Source organism: Sturnira hondurensis, unplaced genomic scaffold (genome assembly GCF_014824575.4).
Source record: "Sturnira hondurensis isolate 20B ecotype Veracruz unplaced genomic scaffold, ASM1482457v3 Scaffold0000167, whole genome shotgun sequence".
Lineage (NCBI taxonomy): Eukaryota > Metazoa > Chordata > Mammalia > Chiroptera > Phyllostomidae > Sturnira > Sturnira hondurensis.
In genome coordinates this window covers 8,051,127-8,073,301 of record NW_028072798.1, presented here as the reverse complement: position 1 = coordinate 8,073,301, position 22,175 = coordinate 8,051,127, and the positions used below count along the sequence as shown (strand labels likewise).

General features: G+C 49.7%; 1 protein-coding gene across 1 annotated transcript in view; it reads left to right on the top strand.

Annotated features, from left to right (window-relative positions):
* The window catches only part of PRKN (parkin RBR E3 ubiquitin protein ligase), an 851,421-nt gene that overhangs the window by 191,929 nt on the left and 637,317 nt on the right, over positions 1–22,175 (top strand). Inside the window, exon 2 of the mRNA XM_037059502.1 lies at positions 1,582–1,745. Within this exon, the coding sequence (XP_036915397.1) occupies positions 1,582–1,745 (164 nt within the window). The remainder of the gene's footprint in view (positions 1–1,581; positions 1,746–22,175) is intronic.

Genomic DNA, 22,175 nt, shown 5'->3' with positions numbered 1-22,175 from the left:
ACGAGCCACAGCGCCCGGCCTTGAGGCATTCACAGTCGTTTCAGGGGGGAGGAATGCACCCCAGAAGCACCTCTGGCTCGTGGGAACACGCGTGAGCTTTGAAGACCACTGTGTGGTCCTCGCCAGTACTGTGCGCAGACAGCCTCCACGGCGTGTTCGGTGTCGGAAACTAGGGGACCAGGACTGAAGAGAGTCCGTTGAGGCTGACATGTCCCCCGCCCTCCACCGCTGCTCACTGCCATGGGAGCTACAGGGGTTGCTGCCCAGGCCCTTCAGACTCTGCAGGGGGCACTGGTGACCTCCTCACAGGGCTGTTTCCATGACAGTGTGGCGGCGGTGGGGGTCAGTGTCACTGGAGCCCCAAAGAGCGGGGCGCAGCCTCAGGGGTCTGGTAGTGAGAAGCGTCTTGGGCGAGGTCACATTTGAGATGGACCGAGGAGCTGAATGGCTCTCCTCTGGTGGGGTGATGGAGGGTGTGGCATGTGACGTCAGGGGGTGGCCCAGGGGTTTTCCGAGCTGTGCTTTCTGGGCTTCCTGTAGCACAGGACGGGTGTGTGGGGTTGAGTCTCCCTAGGCTGGGATGCAGGCTTGTGCTGGGCAAGCAGGACCTGGAGTCCTGTGCCCTGTGGATGGGAAGAAAGTGTGAGAATGGCCCGAGCTCTGGACCACTTGGCAGAGCAGTGGGACTTGTGGGAAGTGAAGAGAGGGGACCAGCACTTCCGTGGGAGGCCTGCAAACACCTGGAAACACCTGGAGAACATTCCCCGAAGAGGGGGTGAGGCCCCTGGGCATGTGGCAGGGCCCCTAGCAGTGAGAAGGGGTGTGGGGAAGAGGGGGGTCCCAGCAGATGCAGAGGGGAAGGGAAGAAGCCCCAGTGAGGGAAGCGGTGTCACTGTTTTCTAAAGAAAAGGCAGATGCGTACTTCCGAAGGGCCCAGCAGAGCCTTCAGGCCGTGGCCACTGTGCCCTGCACTCTTAGACACAGCACGCGCATGGGCCTTCACGCTGGTCTGTCAGTGGCTGGAATCTTCCCATTTCTACAGAGCAGGCCCTTGAGTAACTTTGTCTCGTGATCGCATGGATGAGAGGCCCTGGGAACTTCACTCTTGTTGTACCGATCAGTTTACAGGAGTCATTTTCCTGTCCGTCGCTTCGTGTAAAGTCACAGAGTGCGCCTACAGCCAGTGGACTTCCTGTCCCCCAGCGCTGACACGGGGGTTCTGAGTTTGACCCAGAGGGGCCCTGGAGGGAGAGCGTTTGTACTGTCTCAGGCAGCAAACTCAGGGACCCTTCTCTCCAGGTCCTGCAAGCATGCTGCTTGCGTCCCGGTTCCCAGGACAGCCGTCACAGGGAGCATGTGGTTTGGTTCGTGGGTTGCTGACCAAATAGCATGTAGGAACTCCATTTTTCTCCATGTTACTCCACAGCATTACACTGTAAGTGGAAGAAAACCTACGCAGCTCCTGGAAGGTTGGTGGGGGGGCGGGGGAGGGTGGTGTAAGTTGTTCAGAAATGTTGCTGCTGCCACGTAGGGGCCCTGAGTAATGCTCACTTTTTTCTCTCTCTCAATTGTCTCGGTCAGTGTTTGTGAGGTTCAACTCCAGCCATGGTTTCCCAGTGGAGGTCGATCCTACCACCAGCATCTTCCAGCTCAAGGAGGTGGTTGCTAAGCGACAGGGGGTTCCGGCTGACCAGCTGCGGGTGATTTTCGCGGGGAAGGAGCTCGGCAATGACTCGGTGGTGCAGGTGAGTCTCCCTGGGCTGGTCGTCCCAGGATGCGGCCAGGCCCATCGCTCACGCTGCGCGCGCTGCCAAGCTGACATTCCTGCCTGAGAGCTAATAGAATAAGTAGTGCCTGGGGATTTCTTGAACTTTACTCCACACCGCTTCATTAATTCTGACCTTCTTAATTATGCATTGAAACAGCAAGCGGGAAGGATTGGAAGAACCACCCTGAGTGAGTGAGTGAGGGCGAGAACACGCACGCCCGGCTCAGTGAATAAATGTTTACTGACTGCAGGAGCAGCGAGGCGCAGTCTCGGTGTCCCTTCAATTTCTACCTTACTTACTCCGTTTGAATCTTAATGAGGAAGGGTTCGAATAAATTGTCCCGAATCAGGCTGCTCATGCGCTGTGCGGGGAGGGATTTGTGACCCAAGTGTGACCCCTGGGGGCCAGTGGGACGCCTGCGCCTGCGACTGGCAGAGGAGGCCGGGGTCAGGGCCCCAGGCACAGCATGGTGAGAGTGTGGTTCCTGCCCTGGCCATCACCCTGGCGCTGGTGGCGCCGCCCAGCACAGGTCTGTCTTGGCGGTTAAGTTCTCCAGCTTAGGCATGATGTTCCCTAGAACAGGCCCCCGTGATGCTGGTGAGGGGGTGGTGCGTGTCTTCTCTCGTCCTTCAGGGGTGTCACTCGGAACAATGCGTTCCGGAGGAATAAGGGGAGACCTTGCTAGGGGACTGATGTACCGTGCTGGCCCCTCTAAGTTGGAGCCAGCAAATGCAGTTCCCTGGGGACTGAGGTGATTCTTTGTGACAGCAGGAGAGACGGAATGCTGGCTGGGGGTGGGGCAGGTTGCACTGAGGACCAGCAGCCACAGAACCTTACTCAGCAGGCCTGGATTGACCCCTGGGGGGGGGGCGTTGTGTGGGGGCTGCTGTGCCCAGGGGCTGTGTGTCCAGCTGTGGTGTCCCTCCTGGTACTGCCATCCCTGTGTACCACCCCCCCCGCCACCCCCAGGGTGTTAGCTGCTCAGGAAAACGCAGCCGGACAGACAGACCGGGAGGCCCTTGCCCTTCATGCCCCAACTGCTGTGCTCAGCTGGTGGGCGATGGCTTTTTATAAGGGAAGTGCCTGTGCTCAAAAGTGTTTTGATTTTTTATTTCCGAGAACTAAAAAGCTTTTACTGTACCTGCCAACCTTGAAATCCAAGAATGTTTCCTTCACAAATAACTGATTTTAAAGCAGCCCCTCGAACGGAAACATTTTGTGTTATGGGAAGGGTTGGAGTTTCAGGACCTACAAGTTCCGCACCTCTCCCGTTTGAGCCGAGAGGTTAGACTAATTGCGACAGATGACTAATTTTTATTACCATATACGTGTAAAATACATGTTGATTTAGGCTCTGTATTCTGACAAGTGCTGCATAAACACTTCCAGAGGAAGATCCCCAAGATGGGCCGAGCCCGCCGTGCTTCTGTGGAGACAGCCGTCCAAGTAGGATTTTAACACAGAAGCGTGGGGCTGAGCAGTATGGCACCGGACAAAGCTATCAGCCATCTGCCTGGTGTAACCCAACAGCAAACCATGAGTGCACGATGTCTTACTGCCCCGTGAACGTGGAAACACGAGTGTGAGGGGGTCTCGATGGTGGAGAAAGCTGGTCTCCGTGGAAGGCCCCCCTACCCAAGGGCTCCCTGGCAGAATCCAAGCTTGAGCAGCATCCCGGAGCTGGAGAGCGAGTGTGCCGTGGGCAAAGCATGGGCCCCCTTTCTCTCAGGCCCTGGTGATGGCGGAGGCTGGGGAGAAGTGGGTTGGAGCTGCATTCGCAGGGTCTTAGCTGACTTGACATTGGGGTTTCTTGCATGCGGAAGGATGGGAGTCAGACCCCGTGTGGCCTCAGGGCGGGTTGAGGAACCTCTGCACGTGGTGAGGCTGTGCCCATGGGAGAGCTGTCTGGGCCTGTCTCGCGGGCAGGTGGTCGAGGACTCGGGGGTGGAGCCCAGGGGCTCACTCTGGGCCTGTGTCATCCACACGGATTGGTGTTTTTTCACTGTAAAGAGTTCTCAGGGGCTCCTGCAACTCTGCGGAGTCCTCTTTAAGGACGCCCCCATAGAGGTAAACACGTGGGTCGTTGTGGGAGCCAGGGGCAACTCCTTCCTAGGGAGCAAGGGGCAGCACCGCAGAAGAGGTAGCGTCCACCCAGCTGGCTCTTCTGTGGGTACTCTGACGAATCAGTGGTGAGGAACCTGGTGGGAAGATGGAGGCTGGTGAAGACAAGGCCCTGGGGACCTGGGGACGCCAATGGTGACCTGGTGGCCTTCAGGACTCCAGTCCAGGAGCCTGAGATGTGGGTGGGCATGGTGACGAGTGAGGAAGGAGAGCCCGGCGTGGCGGGACTGCGCTGGGCTGACTGTTGCCACCCCAGGCCCGGGGCGGGGCTGCCGGCCTGTAGCCATAACTTGCGAGAGAGTGCACAAGCGTATTCTGAGTTCCTTAACTTTGTGTCACCAGCACGTTCCATGTTACAAAACCTTCATTTCTTAGTGTATGGGTGGCACTCTCTAGAGTTCATATCGTACCAGTGTAACTCAAGCATTTGGGGAGTGTCTGATTTTTAACATTACAACTTAAGGCAAGAGAATGTTTAAAATGTAGCTTATCTACTTGGAGAATGTAGCCTCTCTGTGTTTTAGTTTGCTCATTTGTAAAATAGGAATAATAATACTACCTATCTCATTGGTTAATTTCTAACCAGTGAGAGGACTAAATTGGTTAATTTCTGTAAAGCTCTTATAACAAAGTAAGACATACAACTCTACCACTGATTTTCAACCTCTTCTATCTCACAGCACACTAAATTACTAAAATCCTGTGGCACACCAGAAACATATATTTTTTTGCCCATCCAACCAAAAACTAGGTATAATTTTGATTCATTCCCACTAGAAGGCTATTGTGTTATATTGGCTCTTGTCATTTTTTGATTTGACGGTCTGCAGGAAACGAGGTCAGCGCCCCGACTCAGTACTCAGGCGTTGCGTGTTGTATTCCTGCGCACTGTAAGAAATCTTGCATGAGCTGCCAGAAAGCGGCCATTCTGGGTAAATGTTAGTATTCATGGCCTCCTCACCGCAGTTGTCCTCGTCACATGTTACTCCAGCGTCTCGGAGGTGACCTTACACAGCATAAGACTCATTTTGTCATGGATCACACAGTCAACTCAGAAGCCATGGCAATGATGGGAGACATGTTTTATTGAGGAAAATGTATGTGTGTGTTTGTGTGTGTGCACATGTGTGTGTTTGCATGTTTATTATTTTAACTGGAAGGAATTTTGTGGGGTTTATAAATAGATATTTGACCCTTACAAATACAGGTTTTGCTTACTTTAAGAATAGTGGAGCTTTAATTTAGCTAGCTTAAAAAGACTTTGCAAAGCCCTGGCTGGTGTAGCTCAGTGGATTGAGCACAGGCCTGCGAACCAGANCAGTCAACTCAGAAGCCATGGCAATGATAGGAGACATGTTTTATTGAGGAAAATGTATGTGTGTGTTTGTGTGTGTGCACATGTGTGTGTTTGCATGTTTATTATTTTAACTGGAAGGAATTTTGTGGGGTTTATAAATAGATATTTGACCCTTACAAATGCAGGTTTTGCTTACCTTAAGAATAGTGGAGCTTTAATTTAGCTAGCTTAAAAAGACTTTGCAAAGCCCTGGCTGGTGTAGCTCAGTGGATTGAGCACCCGCCTGCGAACCAGAGGATCGCGGTTCGAATCCCAGTCAGGGCACATGCCTGGGTTGCAGGCTGGTTCCCTGAAGGCCAACTCCCAGCAGGGGATGCACAAAAGGCAACCATACATCTCCCTCTCTCCTTCCCCTCTAAAGATACATAAATAAATAAATTTAAAAAAAAAAGACTTTGCATGTCCTCTGAACAAATGTCGTAAAGAGAGAAACCGATAGCAGCGTTGTTCAGCAGAGGTTTGTCATGCTATTATGGCTGTTGAAATACATTTTCACAATGTGGGTATCGGCTAAACTCTTTATGACGAGCAGATTGGAAAGAGTTACACTTTTTTCTACTTCATCATCAATATGCTTCTGTGCATATTCTTTATTATTTTCCTTATATCTATAACTATACAATATAAAATATTAATCTTAGATATATTATTCATAATGCTTTGATTTTTTGTAAAGAGTTCTTATTAACTCATGCAGCCGACTATTCAGGGCCCATTAAATAGCGAGTCACTTCTCCTACCCCTGCTTCGAACACACTACACAGCAAAAATCCCTGAAATCACCTCCACATCCTTCTACATTTATTATTCAGAATTCTACAAGGAAAATGAGGTTCTAATGTGGTTGTATGTACCCAAACTGGTCATCTTTGCAGTTAGATTAACCGTTAAAATGACAGGGACTTCAGTCTTTATATGATTTTGTTTGAATAGAATTCATATAAGCTGTATTATTAATGTCATTTATTAGCCAGTGTATTTATTAGCCAAGGTTCTCCAGAGAAGCAGAGCCAATAGTGTACACAGGTATAGATGTATGTGTATGGATATATTTTGTGTGTGTGTACACACACACAGGTAGGCAGGTAGGTGATAGCGGGTCGGCTTTAGCTTGAGCAGTTGCTTCACCACGGCAGACGCTCAGTAGATGAGAGAGTTACGTAGAGGGGTTGTCTCACAGAACTACAGAGGGCCAACAAGTCCCAGGAGCTGCAGTCCTCCAGCTTCACTCTAGTCCGAGCCCGAAGGCCTGGGAGCCAAGAGGGGTGATGGTGTGGCTTCACTCTGTAGGCCGCCAGGCTGGAGACCCAGGGAGAGCTGACCTTGCAGCTCACGTCCAAAGGCAGGGGAAGAGTCCTGACTGGGATTCCCCTGGGCAGAAGCAATTCGCTTTATTCCCAGGAGGCACTCAGCTGACGAGATGGGGCCCCGTGTTGTTCAGTACCCTGATTCTAGCACTACCTACCCAAACACAGCCTCCCAAACACACCCCGTCTGACCGAGGCTCGGGCACCCATCCACTCAAGTCCACGTGTCAATTAATCATCACAGCCAGAATATCGAAACCCGTTTGTATCTTCCTAATGTCGTAGGGAAGTTACCTGATTTGTATTGTTTTCGTAACAACAAATTAGATTTACAATATAAAAAAAAATATGACACATACAAATTTTGGCTTTGTAAAAGGATTCATCCAGGTGGATACTTATAAATTTCTCTCAACAAATCCTCAATTTTATGATGTTTAAAATGTATATACACGTGTGGAGACCATCACTCCATAAAACAGGCCATTCTGCAGTCAGTATAAAGGGCATTGCTTCATCGCCCCGTCCTTCTGAGCTTTATGATGTGATAGGACCTGCACTTGGAAGACCAAAGACATTTCGGCTTTAATAGCCTGGGCTGTAAATATTAAAGAAGAGTAATGACCCTGAAAAGCCAAATTATTTAATTGGCTGTATTTTTTAGTGACGTACACCGTATATATTTCAAAGTTGGAGTACTGAGAGCCAGCTTTTCCTGGCACGGTGCATCATATTTAACGGTTAAAAAGTTCAAGTTTTTTAAATCTGTACGAAAATTCACCTTTCGTTTTCTGGAACATTATAGATGCTTTCAATCATTTGCCTAATTAACCTGCTCTATTCTGAGACTTTAGAAGTCACACAGGGATGGTGTGGATACCCCGGCTGCGCCTCGAACCACCTCCCACATCAGTTACTGTTATTTGACTACATTTGTGACAGTGGCTGTTTTTGAATGTCCTTGAAATACTTTTCCAACATTATTATTTCCTTTTTAATATACTTAGGTTGTGTTTTTCTGAGAGTACAGTTACTGTGAGCTAGTTATAAAAAGTCAAGTGACAGGGGAAAGTGTGCCAGCCGGTCCCAAACTCTGCCTGTGACTTCTTAATAATTAATAATGATCCTTTCTTTATATGGTAATGTGTATATTATCACTTATAATCTCATGATTTTCCCTTTAATTCTGTCAACTTGTCATAAACTTTACTGAAACTATGCATTCAGGCATACCTGAGGACTTTAGAAAAAGCAAACTTGACAATTCTGTAACTTTTATGAGATCACAGTTTAGTGATTTTGGTGTTGAGAGGCCGGCAAATTATTTACACGTAACGGTTTTATTTGAAAGACAAGGAATGTATGCGTTTGTTTGGCAAGCCTGGTGGTTATATTTGATTAAGTCATGCCACTGGCAGCATATTGGGATTCTTAGATATGTATTCTTACTCAATCTTAGGGCAGTTGTTGACGATGGTGAACTCACTGCTGCTGAGTCGCCCTTCGTGGGCACAGGTGCTGTGCTTGTGGGGCAAGCACAGAACGTGCGATGAGAAGTGGAAGACACTCAACCGCGCCTGGGAGCCACATGGCGTTCTGAGGAAGCCCCTTGGTGTACTGAGAGGGTAGAATGGGGGGGTGTTACCTCCCGGGTTTTCCCTTTTGTTTTCATTTTCTTTCTTTTCATAGTGATCGTAGATAATGTGGTTTATCATACAGGTTATGACATAGTTTATGATGCAAAGTGAGACACTTTTGAGAATGAAAAAAGGGTTCTATCAGTAGTTGTTCTGGCACAAAAGGTGTGTGTGGCAGTGCCCTGGGCGTGCAGGGACCACGGACCCGGGGCACGGGGCCCGGCTCCTCCCCTCTGGGAACCTCAACTTCCCTCGGTGTTCTTGATGCCTTCCCCCAAGTTGAACACCCAGTTTGGTAGCCGCAGAGCTCAGTCTTATCATGAAAATCATAACTAAAAAAAAGCGATATTGTCTTTTTAACTGGTAAAAGATACTTTTGATATTATAATCCAACTACTATCACAACTTTTAAATAATTTTGTGTAATTCTGTTCCTAGAAAATGTGTCCACAGACCAGTTGGAGAAGTACCGTTAGAGTATAGTTTTTTTTTCTTTACACGTTAATATGTTCTGTTTTGTTATTGGCAAGATTGTAAGAGTTTTAGAAAGTGACAGGAAAATGGAAAGAAACATGTCAGAAGTGGGCGGCCGGCACCTGTCCTCTTCTGCGAGGTGAAGGAGCAGCAAGACGTGACTTGAGACTGTGCGCCGGGTGCCCTGGGTCACAGGCGTGTGGAAACACCTCTAACCACCAGTGAGCGAGCCAGGTGACTTAAGGTGTCCCACACCGACAGCGCTGACGCCAGTGAGGATGTGGGGGACCATCCTGTTGGGGGGAATATAGGACAGAATGGCACAGCCACGCCGGAGGAGAGTATGACAGTGCCTCACACAAACTGAACCTGAACTGCCATATGGCACAGTGTCCCACTGTGGCTGATTGTCCATCCCAGGGTGACGAAGGCTTCTGGCCACACGACAACCAGAATGGGAACGTTTATAGCAGCCCCACTCACATGGGCCCCAAACTGGAAGCAGCCCCGATGTCCTTCGGGCGGATGATGAGACAAACCCTGGTGCAGCCACAGTGGACCCGACGATGAGCAGGGACCGACTATAATCATGCACAAGTCTGGGTGGATGTCTAGGGAATCGTGCCAAGTGAAGAAAAGCCAATCCCGAAAGGTCACATCCTCAGTAAGTGCTTATGTATAAGAATTCTCAAAGTAGCAAAATGGTGGCCTGGAGGAGAGACGCAGCTCCTCGGTGATGAGGAGAGGGTGGGAGGGAAGGGGGTGTGGCAGCCAGCAGTTGGGGGGGGCAGTGGGACGGGGGCCTGGGTCCCCGTATTTTCTCCTACAGCCCCACGTGACTCTGTGAGCGCCTCGGGGTGAAGTGCAGTCTGAAGAAAGAACTTCGGTTCTCACCTGCAGAGAAGTAGCGTGACCTCCTGCAGAAAACGGACAAGTTCGTTGTCTGCACCCATTTTAAAGGAGCAGTGTCTGTTATTTTTAACATGACAGATTAGAAAATAATTTAACTGATTCTCAGAGACATTTAAGGACTAATTCCCACCAAATGTAAGGCCAATGAAACTCTCAGAAGTACTAAGGGTACTTGAATTCGTAAATAATTGTTAGCACCTTAAAAGTCTGATAGACAGGATTAGTATTCATTTTCCAAGCTGTTACCAAAGATTTTAAGTAAACAAAGATAAACAGCCCTGGACAACTGTGTACTTCAGTCGCATATGTTTTCAGCATTGATTTGAGGGTCAGGCCCTGCAGTGTTAGGAAGTGAGGGACCTCCTCCTGGGACCGCTGTGGCTGTAGTGGCGAGAGGAGACGGTCGCTTAGACATTGGCCCCCGCTGCTGGCCCATACGTTTCTGTGGTGGAAGGAATTTCGGGATGACCTGGTTTCATTTGTAAATACGTCTGTGTAAGAGTCTTCTCTCTGGAATACAAGACCGAAAGAGGCGAGATTCCATCACAAGATAGAATGCAGTCTACCGGATATTTCTGGTGTGTGAAGAAGTCTCTTCCAGCTGGGTCCTCCCCTCCCCCGGCGGGGGCGTGCCAACCATCAGTGGGCCTGCCAGCCGTGACCAGTGCGGGCCTGTGGGCAGAGGCCTGGGGGACACAGACTCCGAAAGGTGCTGGAGCTGGACAGCAACCGGAGAGCAGACCCCTGAGGATGGGTCACCCGTCTGTGACCACGTCAGGACTCACTTCCCCACCTGTCTTTTCAGCAGCCCCGTGATGCAGCGACCTTGGCTGTGCACGTGGCAGCTGCCCTTCTGCATTTTGTCAAAAACGCTGTCGTCACCAGACGTACTGTTGTGCTGTGGCTTCCACCCCCCATTTCTTGTGCACGTGGCATGGAGAAGCCCATGCGTACCCCACAGCCAAGCAGCCGCCTGTCCAGAGACCACCCTCCTCCCCCTGTGCTCCAGCAACACTGGCTGAGTGTCACCTGAATCTGGAGGTGAGACTGTCCCCTGGTGCCATGGAGAGGGTTTTGGAGGCTGGGCCGGCCCCCCTGGAGGGCAGAAGGAGGTCCTGCACCGGCCGAGGCGGTGCCGGCAGAGTGGGGCTCTCGCTGGACCGAAAAGCCACAAGTTCCAAGGGGGCGGATGCTGATCTAACATCCCACCATAAACAAGCAGAGACGGTGAGACTCTGGCACTGTGGTCAGAGATGAGGCCTCCTCCTGGGCTGCAGAGGGTTCTCCCACCGCCGCCAGGCCTTTTCACTGGTGAGCTGGGGCCTCCTGGGGGTGGGGGAAGGTTCCCCCAAGGGGAGCGTTTCCTCAGGGTCCTCAGTAGGCAGAGCTGAGCCTTCCTGTTGGAACGGCAATGAAAATGCAAAGTCTTCACAAGTATACAAAGGCTTGAGTTGGGGGGGTTGCTGATCCGAAGGCCCAGGCTCAGTGGGCCCCGGAACGGAAGTCCGAAGGACAGGATCCAGGGCTGGAGGCTGAGCTGGAGTCGCCCAGACCAGAGGCCACAACAGCTGCCCAGTGAAAAGGTGCTGTGGGGGCACAAAGGTGCAGCTGGGGCAGGACAGGTCTAAAGTACTGCAAGGCACAAAGGCGAGTGGGACGTAGTGAGTGACCCAGAGAAGCAGGGTGCCCGCACGGCATTCTGAGCAGGACCAGCAGTGGGCAGCCGGGTCACAACAGGCAGCTGAGTCACCCATGGGCCCTTAGCAACACAGCGCCCTGCCCCCACCTCTGGTCCCAACCTCTATCAGACTTGGGCTGAGGGTAACGGCAGAAGAGTGGGCCTTTGTCCCAGAATCACTAGGGACCAGGCACCCCTTCTCCCCTGCAGAGGCCACAACTAATTCTCGCTGGGCCTCTCCCCCACCTCACAGGGAAGCAGGACCTGGACTATACACCCAGTTGGCCCAACCTGGCAGCCCAGGGATGGTGGGGAAGGGGTGGGGTGTTAAAGGGGGTGGGAATTAGGGGCTGCTGTCCCACCCAAGGTCCCCAAGGAGGCCACAGGGCCTGGCACCCCAGGAAATCTTAAATACTAGTTCTGTGCTGGCCATCTGGACCCCTCCCCAAAGTTGAAATCCGAGAGACCTTCTTCCTCCGCTTGGCCATACTGCTTCCAAGGAAAGCAGCTGACCTTTCTGAAGAATCTTCTCCACTTTTACATAGTTTCCCTGTTTGACACACACATGAAGCTGAGCTTCCAAAGAGGCATCTTGTAACAGGGAATAAAAACTTCATACACTCTGACTTGCCATGAAATGGAATTCGGGTAAAATGTCCTAAAAACTAAAATAAATAGATAAAGTCTGCAAACGACAATATAAACCGCCAGTGTGTTTCCCTGGAGATTTATCTGCACTGACGGAAGAGGAAGGGAGCCGGGTCACAGACCGGTGTACGTGGAGGACAAGGGACAGGAGTTGTTTGTATGTAAGTGCAGGGGTGTGCACACTGGACCCTCCGACACTCCAGGGACATCGCTGAATGGCCCCAGAGATGTTTTGGGGGCTCATTTTGACCACTGCTAAGCAAAATGAAGCCTCAGACTCTAAAATGAGAGGGTGGTTATCTGTCCTGAGCAAGTGACCACTGCAGGGCCATTTGACCTGCGTCTGGCTGCGCGTGCTGGTCAGTCAGAAGGGCGTCTGCCTGCCTGGCCTCTTCCTGCAATTCAGAACCCTCAGAGACGCCGTCTTTCTTTGGGAATAAGTCTTGCTATCTGTGTGCCCCTGTGGACCTAGGAAGCACCTGTGAGGATTGCCGTGGATAAGTGCAGACTTGGAGGAAAAAACGTTGAGATTGTTTTAGCCTCCAGGAGCCAGAGACACCGGGTCTCAGGCATCCCCACTGCCCAATGTGCTCAAGTCCAAGGTACAGGGTGTGAAGGCGTGCGACTCTGGTGCAGACCAGTCCCCCGGGCCGTCCCATGGGGTGTGTCCCATGGGGTGTGTCCATTAGCGTTCCCATGGCCAGAGCTTTCTCCGCAGAAATCTGACAGCTGGGAGAGGAGAGACCCCACACCGTGGGACCTGAGTATTCTCCACTGCCGTCCCCATGTCAGACACGCTGCCGTCTCTGTCATTACACTCAGACTCCGTCACCCAGTGGGCCTGATGTTGTGTGAGATTTCATTTAACATCATTGTGCTTTATAGAAGAATTGAAGAAACACGAATTTGTGTTCAGATGTCCACCCTAAAGGTCCTCAACCTGAAGATCGCTCACCGAAATTCTCTGTTCCTTCTTCCCTCTCCCCGAGTAATGGCAGCAAGCCTGAGGTCACCGTCAGACAACAGTGCTTTTGTACGAAAGAGCTCTTCAAAGCCTGGAACTCATGAGTGATAGATAATGAGAGGACGCGTTTCATTCTCTTCCTAGTTGTAGGTGCTTGAGTCACAGGCCTAATTAATTAACAAGCATTGGTAACTATTCTGTCTTTTATATTCTCTAGGTATGAAAGAAGTAGGAGATAAAGTAAAATGTGTAATGAAAATAATTTATTTGAGCTATAACTTCCTTGAGAACAGAATTCAATGGGGCAGGGAGAGCTTTGCTCCCTGTCCTAACCATTGAGCAGTAGAGGTTCCATGAAATGACAACACTGTCGGTTGAGAGAGTGTGGCCACACCAGCCTTTCGTGGGCCCCGAGGGTGTGCGGAGAGCATTCGGTGACTCGTGGTTTCTAAAACCGCGTTGGTCGAGTTCTCTAGTCCCAACACTTGCAGATTAAAGACAAAAAGTCAGCCTTTTCTAAGTGCCCCTTGAGCCAGGCCAGCACGCAGCTGCTTGGGGAGCGCGGTTCCTGGGAAGAAAATTGGGGATTTTGAGGGTCGTGCTTCTGTAAGCTACGCGTCACTGGGGAGAAGCTGTACCCTGTCGCTGGGTTCAGTTTTGCCCTTGGGTGTTTCCTCTCCTGCTGCTGGCTGGGCCCCTCCTTTTGCATTCAAGGCCACCGCTCCTGTGCGGGCGATTATGCAGACTAATCACGGTGCGGCGCTCCGCTTCCTAAATTCACGAGGCGTCCGGACCCAACACCTGAGGGGCAGGGGGAGGTGTGCGAGGCCCACGGATGCTCAGGTTTCAGAGTCGGTCACAGACCTGATTTCAGATGTGTGGGCTTTTGAAATCTCAATACCAATCCTGGCTTTTGCCAAGGATTTTTTTCTGTTCGCTTTTATGTCCTTAAGTGGTTCAGAGTGAATTGCACCTGTGTGCTTGTATTCAGTGCATGCATAATTCATCAAAACCGTGTTCCAGAAGGAGAGAAAACAAAAACAGAAACGTGTCTAAGGTACTTCTAGGGCGATTAAAACACCCAGACCCTCAGACCCCGCACAGCAGGTCCTGCCAGGTTGCTCAGCTCACCTGTTTTCCCCCGGGCTCTGCTCACTTTGAGCGACGTTGAGATGCGTGTAGTTCGTGTAAAGGCCTAGGTGCCTTTTGTATTTGTACAAGGATGTCACGTCCGACGTGCATTTGAGATTACGTGTAAGAGGAAGTTGCCATTTCAGGGACTTCCTTCACTAGGTGGAATCACCGAGGCTTCCCCTGGACTCCGTGCAGTCACCGGGCGGGGGCAGAGGCGCCCTGAGGCCCGACTCCGTGGGGTGGACCAGCGGCTCAGTTCCTCTGTCTCCACTTTTCTCCTCTCTAAGTGGGAGATAGTAATGGCGCCTGTATTTCTATAGGGTTCTTTTGTTCATTAAATTACACCCACAGAGGTTGACACATACAAGTTTTCAACTTTTACTCATTTATTTTGATGAGTAATTCACAAAAGAAAAGAAAACCCTCTAATATCTGAAGTGCAACAGAGCCGTCCTGAAATGAACTGTGTCCTAACAGGGAGCAGATTTAGTGCAGGCCAGGCACCCTGTCCCTCACTCGGGGTGACCTCAGGAGGGCGTTCTCCGACGGTGGGGCTTCTCCGAATCAAGCCTCAGACACAGTGTCATCTTAAGGAAAAGCAGACCCTCTCCTGATGGAGTGTACCCTTTCTTCACCGTGCTGCGCGTGTCTGAGCATCCCATTGTACTGGAGGGGCGATTTTACAGGAGCACTGGCTGCTCCAACTCCTTGGCAAAGGGGAAGGGGGGAGGCGGCACACAGCAGGGGAGGTTGCTCCTGCGGTCTGGGAGTCGCTGGAACCCAGACTAGTCAGGCAGGAGACTAACTCAGGGCGATTCCTCCAAGGCCTGTGTCAGTGAGAAGCCGAACGGGAATACTAAGTGCACATAATGTATCATTTCATAGTCTGTTCGGAGCTAGGGGTGTGATTCTTGCTGATTAAATGAGTTTATTTTTGTGTTCGTATCTGTTTTAGGTCCTTTAAAAGGAAAAAGGTTGATTTTTTAAAAAGATTTTTATTTATGTATTTTTTAGCGATAGGGGAAGGGAAGGAGAAAGAGAGGGAGAGAAACATCAGTGTGTGGTTGCTTCTCAAGAGGCCCCCACTGGGGACCTGGCCCACAATCCAGGCCTGTGCCCTGACTGGGAATCGAATCGGCTACCCTTTGGTTCACAGTCTGTGCTCATTCCACTGAGCTACACCAGCCAGGCCTGATTTCTTATATGTTACACTTCATATATTGCACGTGTCATATAAGATTATATGCAATTGCTGAATTTATCTCTTTTTTACCTTCAGCTCCTTTTCATTGTCTTAAGATATTTATTAGTTAATCAGTACCATTTACTAATAGTGAACAATTTTTAAATGATGTTCCATTTTTCTGTAAATGGACATATGGGCTATTAAAGGACTAAATTCATTTTAATAAGGGAGAAATGCTTATTATGGTTGATTTTAATTTATAAGAAAAGGTCATCAAAAGTTTAAAAAAGAACCTGAACATATAGTAGACAAATACAAGGGATATTACTTTTTGAAAATAGTGATACATTCACAAATTATTTCTAAGGCTTGGCCTGACTAGAAAACATACCTGTAGATTTTGTCTTATAATTTTGAAAAATACAATACCTTCATTAATAGTCTTTTAGGGTTTGCTATTTGACTTGGTATTTTCGTTTTTTTTATTTATCGGATTTATTGGGATGACGTTATTGACTTGGTGTTTTCCACTCCTGCCTCGGGTGGAGGAATGTGGTAATAGACTAGACTCCTATTCAAAACACTGGATTATTTTCACTTCCCGTATTATTCTGTTTTTATTTTGTGTGTATTTTTTCCATAAGAGGTTGATAGGGGAACTGTCAGACCTGGTCTTTGACGGAATGAGTTTTATCCATAAATACCGTGTCTTTATAAATAATATAAAGATAAACTAAACAGGGCTGGAGGCAGAGGCCCGACAGCTGGCTGCGTCTCGCCCCTCACGGAACTGGCCTGCCCACAGGTCCTACCTCCTGCCCTGGCAGCATCTTCTTGTGCCCCCACCCCCCACCCCGTGTCCCGAACCAGGCAGCCTCCTGCGCTCTTTCTGCAGCTCAGGCAGGAGAAGACGGTGGTGCACTGGTCAGCTTTTAAATGTTTTGAAATACAAAGGTGTGGCAGTAGCTGTGGGGTCCCTGAGGTGTAAGTCCCCCCCCGCCCCGGTCATTTTCAAGAGGCCAATGGGATGATAACTGAATGCAGAGCCAGAAAGGATGTCCAGTCTGATCTTGGCTGTTGGCACGGGTTGGTTGAACACGACACTGGGTCCTCATCTTGTCTCCTGGTACTGTCCCCTTCAGGTTTGCTCCGCCCCTTTAAGTCCTAAGGAGCCCGTGTGCACAAAACGTTTTCAGCTGTGTGCGAATAACTGGCCGGCCCCTGACCCCTTTCTCCTCCGGTCTCAGCACCGAGTGTTTTACGTGCATCTCTGCACAAACTCCCTGTGGCCATTGGTGAGGACTGCAGCGAGCGCTGGCCTCTGGAACTGGCCTAGCCTGTGCTAGACAGTCACTGTCCCTTAGTGGGCTGTGCCCATGGTTGTGGCTGATCAGTGATGTGGCTGATATAGTTGCACAGTCAGTTAACTCCTGGCTCTTCTTCACAAGGTTGATATTTAAGACAGTTCACTCATTCTACATTTATACAACTGGTTATTTAACAATCCATTCACATAACATGCTTTTATTGAAAACCCATTGTATGCCATGAATAAGACATGGACCCTGCTCCCAACAACCTACAAGCAGGTGACAAATATGCAGGTGACAAGTAGAGAGCATGGGTTACACCGGCAGAACCCCTCCTGCCCGGGTCTGCCCACAGGGCCTGCCCAGGGCTAGCTTTGGGAACGCGAGCACATTAGTTAGCCTCTTTCTCCCTGATTTCCTCCTTTAGGAGAGAATCAGGGGTGCCCCCTCACAGCACTCTGAGTGTCAAGTGAATTAAAATATGTAAAGGACCCACCTGAGTGTCCGCCAGCTGTCAGCTGCTGGGATGGCGGTTTTCGCACTGGCCCCATCGTCACTGTCACCCCGCAGGTGACAGGGCCCCATGAGGGTAGATGCTGAACAGGAAGGAGGTGTGTAGACGTGCAGTGTTTCGGAGGCCGCGGGAGCCGGATCAGCCGATGGCCAGTTGTGGGATCTGAGACAGGAGACTCGAAGGTGACGCACGGACACTCGGCCTGACCCCATGTTCCAAGCTGGGGCCACAGGGCGGGAAAGGACACAGGACAAAGAGGGGTGGTACTTGGGGAGCGGGTCCAAGTAGATTTTATTGGGGGAATTTGAGATTTCAATTTTGAGTATGTTGTTGAGAGTAGAGAACAGACTAGACTAGAAATCTGGGGCTCGGTGTCTGACACTGGGCCCCCAGTGAGACACAATCTCCAGGGAAAGCGTATCTGGGAGTAGACACATGTACCCCCCGTCAGGACGAGGTTGGATGTGGACTCTACAGAGAGAACTGTAACAGAAATTGTATCAGGGGCTTCAAATTTGATTAGTATGCTTGTTCTTTTCCAGTGCTGATGTTAGCCAATCTTGCTTTCTTGTACCAGTCAAATTTCCATTATGAGTCAAAGATGAATGAATGCTTTATATAAACCGTTGTATAAAATTTGGAGGGGACATATATTCGTAATTGAACTGCAGAGTACTTCAGGAATGTAAACGAGCCCGGGAATGATACAACAAATGCCACGGAGCGCACCGTTCGGCTCAGGGAGAACAATGACAACCACAGCTGGGCGTGCTGCTCGCTGGTGCTGTTCTCCCCGAACTTCCCCACGGAGGCACTTACTGCTCCGAATCTGGAACGTGCCATTGTCATCCGTGTTTTCAACACCCTTTTTATGTATGTATTTACTAATCCGTAAATGAGATGGACACTCGTAATTGGCGTGTATCTAAACTTTAAATTAATGCTGTGCTGTGCCTTTCTTCTGCCACGAGCTTTTCTGTTCAGCCGGGTTTTGAGGTTAATCGTCGTCGGTGCAGGTGACACTGGGTCATTCCCAGTCATTAATGAGTGGCGTTCCCGGGTGTGAATGACATGTCCCCATGTCTTCACTCTCGTGTGGGGAGCTGAAACTGTCCCTAATTGTGTGTGTCCCAGGTAGAGGTGCACCGAGCACCCTTCAGTTCCCTGGGCACAGTGCAGGGGCTTCTCCCAGTTCCGGGAGCAGGATGTTCGGGGCAGAGCCACCCGCGTCGTCCGCATCCCGGGACGCCGAGGCATTGTCCTGCGAGGTGGTCCAAACGAGCGAACTCCCCCCAGCCTGGGCGGAGCGCCCCCTTTGTTTCTCATCCTGCTCCATATCTAGCTACTTTGAAACGTGAACAGTTTGAGTCTGGGGGGAGGTTGCACACCATCTGAGACGTAACTTCCCCACCCACAGTGATTAGGGGTCTCTTCGTGCTGACGGGCCATTCACGTTTCCTCCTGAGCTTTCAGTGTATTGCTGCTCTCCTAATGGGCCTGTTGCTTTTAATGTAAATTATTTTAGAGCAGTGAACACTAATCATTTGGGGGTTATATTAGATTACATATAATCTGCCAGCCTATAGTTTATCTTTGATGCTGTTACTGGATATATACACTTTTGATTTTAATGAAGAAAACTGAATTCACTTTTTTAATAATCTGTACTTTTTGTGTCTCATTTAAAAAATCTTTCCTATATTGTAGCCATGAAGTTCAAAAAATAAGCTTTAAAGATTGATTTTTCCAACACAAGTCTCTGATGACTGGGATTTATCTTGGTGTGTGCTGCTTGGGCAGGACCCACTTTTATTTTCCGGGTGGGCAGCCTGGGCTCACTCCCACTTACGGAGTGTTCACGTCGTACCCACCCCCTCTGACAGGTCATTTCCATGTGTGCTTGGGTGGGATAGTAAATCCTTCTAAGGATTATTTTTAAATGTGTCTAAAATTTAATCAAAGTGCAAAATTAAGATGTGTATAAATCTGTATTTAATCTACCCCAAAATTGAATGTGAGTACATAAAAACATGTCTCACATTGAAGCTCATTAATACGCCATCCCTCTGACCATTTCCTGAAACTGAGAATTAACAACTATGTAAATAAATGTGGGGAAAAAACACCAGACTATGAGCTGAAACACTGTAAATGTACTTTTTCAAAGAAGAGTAAAGCATAGTTGTTTAGATGTTGCTTACATCACCATGTATAATGTGTGTTTTCTCAAAAACAAAACCAAACAAAACAAAAGTTTCTTTGGTTTGCTTAGAATATGTGCGATTTTGCTAACTTGACATTGGCCTTGTCTTCTGGAAAAATAATGCTGCTAGTAAAGACCAATTGGGTAAAAATATGCCAAGTTCTGCTCTAAAATTAATCATCAGAATCCTTTATGTTTCAATGCCTGCCAGGCACCAATTTGATTTTTGTTACTCCTCTGTAGGGAATGTGCCTGAGAAAGGAATGAAATTTTAGGCCCGGATTTACATACTAGCTACTCCTTAATCAAGGTCAAGAACTTGTGGCCGTGAAGTTCATCGGAGTGTGTTCATCGGAGTCTTCAGGGATCCTTGCTACATAGTAAACCAGAGGCATTTCTTAATTCTCTTTGGCCTCACCTGGCACCTGCACTGGATGTGCGTGGTCTGCCGTGTCCTGCCTTCTCACCTCCTGGACGGTGGTTGCTGTCTGGGTGTGTGACGAGCTCTGTGCGCTCAGGACCACCTGGGCAGCGGTTCCCTCTGGGCCAGTGGAGCTGGTGGAGGAGGGAACCGATGATGGGTGTTTTTGGCACTGAGTCTTAGCTCCAGAGTCTGTAGTGGATGGCGAGCAAACTCACGTTCCTCCACTGTGGTTTCTTTACTTGAGAAGACAGGAGTAATGGTACCTGACCTTGAGGATGTTCCAAGGGTTGCATCAACTATGTTTGTAGTGCCCAGCACGGTGCCCGGCACAGGCAGGCCCTCAGATCTCTCTTCCTTTCCTCCCGAATGAGCACAGTTTGCCATTAATCACACCCTGTGTGTGATGGGCTTTCCACCAGAGTATCCTTCCTCCCCAGTTGTTACAAATTGCCCACAGGAGCACTGAGCACATCCTCTCTGGACATAAGCTCAGGTTGTAAGAATGTGGGGGGCGGGGGGCGCTTGCCTGAAGTCCTCACAGGGAGCAGAGGGGGGTGCTCACATCCATTAGGGCAGAGGCAATGGGTTTGACCTGGGTTTTAACTTGAGCATGACTGTGTTGTCTGCCTTAAGCCTGCAGTTGTTAGGTTTTAGGTTCAGTAACAGGAAAGAGGAGGGCACACTTGGAGACGTAAACTGGACTGTCACCAGAACGTCAGTCATTCCCGGTTTCCTGGCGCGAGAGCAGTGCCGGACAGTCAGAAGTACTGAAGGGGCCCGTGCTCCTGCCCAGCTCTCAGTGGGCGGCCGTTTGGCTTCTGCTTCCATGACTCACCGCTGCAGTGGCTGATCCTCTGTAATCGTTCCCTGATTCTAACATAGAATTTCTGCTTGGGTTTTTTTGGAAATGATAAAGATATCACATTACTTCTCAAAATATTGGCCTTAGACTCCCTTTATCAGAATCTCCTGAAGTGGAGATGGGGGACTTTGTTATAAAGGCAGTGTTTTGAGACCTGTGGGGGAGGGGAGGCCCTCCCCCGTCTTCCTGCGTCTCTGGTGGCTGCATGGACGCGCCTGCCCTGGTGACAGGCTGTGCAGGTGACTGACCAGGTGACTTGTGCACAGGCAGTTTGGATCCTGCGAATCTGAATTTTCTAACCCGCAGCCCTTCTCAGGTGCCAATCTCCCAGCACTAAAACTTTTTAACAAATAAAAGATAAAGGACTCAATGTGATTTAAATTAATGGCTAAAATCTTGATCTCATCCTATTTTATTTTACCTATAACGCTTTGTACTGTAATTTCCTAAAATTTTCCAAAGTTAGGAGGGTAATACACAGTTATTTCTCATCATGCAAAAATGATCCCTGGCTCAACGGCTTTTAAAAATTATCATTTCTCTCCCTCTCTCAAGTCTTAGTTGTTTGTATACGGAGTTTGTAAACAACAAAAAGCATACGAATGAATAACATCTGTAACCTGGCCCTGGAAGATGACCCATCACACATTTCGGAGTGTGGGGGCATCTCTGGCTCGAGGGGTTCTGGGGCGAAGAGCTTCTGGCCCCACCCCCGACTGCCAGAGCTGGCCGTGCAGCTCAGGAGTTTGTGCAATGCTGCTGTGCCTCAGTTTCCACGTGTGTCAAGGGAGAATAACAAACGCCCTGTTATACATTTGTTTCTTTGTGCACCTTCACTGTATCTTTGTGGAGGCTGAGCAAATAGGTGTAAAATGTTTAAGTTCCTAGTGCATCGTTTATGCTCAGTCAGTCCCAGCTATTGTTTTTATTTTTGTTTTCGCTATTATGGGCATCACTGCTATGAATATTTGTGTGTGCCAGTTTTTAAATGGACACATAGTTTCTTTTCTCTTGGGAATACACGGAGGAGCAGAATCCCTGGGCCCCGTGGGGGCACACGGCGCACTTGTCTGTTGGCAGAGCTCCCAGACTGCTTCTCCAGTGCCCGTTGGCATTTACATTTGTTCTTACACATCGGTGACAAGCACTCCTGGAGCCCCGGGAGATCTGCTGTGAAGGTGACGTGTATGGACAGTGGTCACTTTCCTGCTCCGGCGCCTGGAGTGTGACCACCAGCTCCTGGTCTCTCTGTCCAGGATCTGGGCACACTGTACAACTGAGCAGGGACCCGAGGCTCCTGGAACTTTCCATCTGAGAGGCCTGTATTCCAAAGGGCACCATCTGGCCCCAAGCTGTCAGCAGTCTGTGCCTTTGAATGCAGGTCTGTGCTCATTAAAATGGACCAAACACATTTGAATTGGAAGCCAGCATCTGAGCTGCTTTTCTACTGAGCAGGTATTGCTCTCACCCTTTGGGCCGTCTCTCCCCGCACCCTGTCCCGGCACCGCACAGCCTGTGACGATGTGGCAGGTTTTACAGATTGCACGATACGCGTCCATCCCAGAGTGTCTCGCTGCGTGTGGGAGGAAAAGCAGCCACTTCGGGACAAATCAACTGGTTACATCAAAAGGGAGCTGTAAAACGGGAAAGCCCCACAGAGACGGCTGAGTTGTGG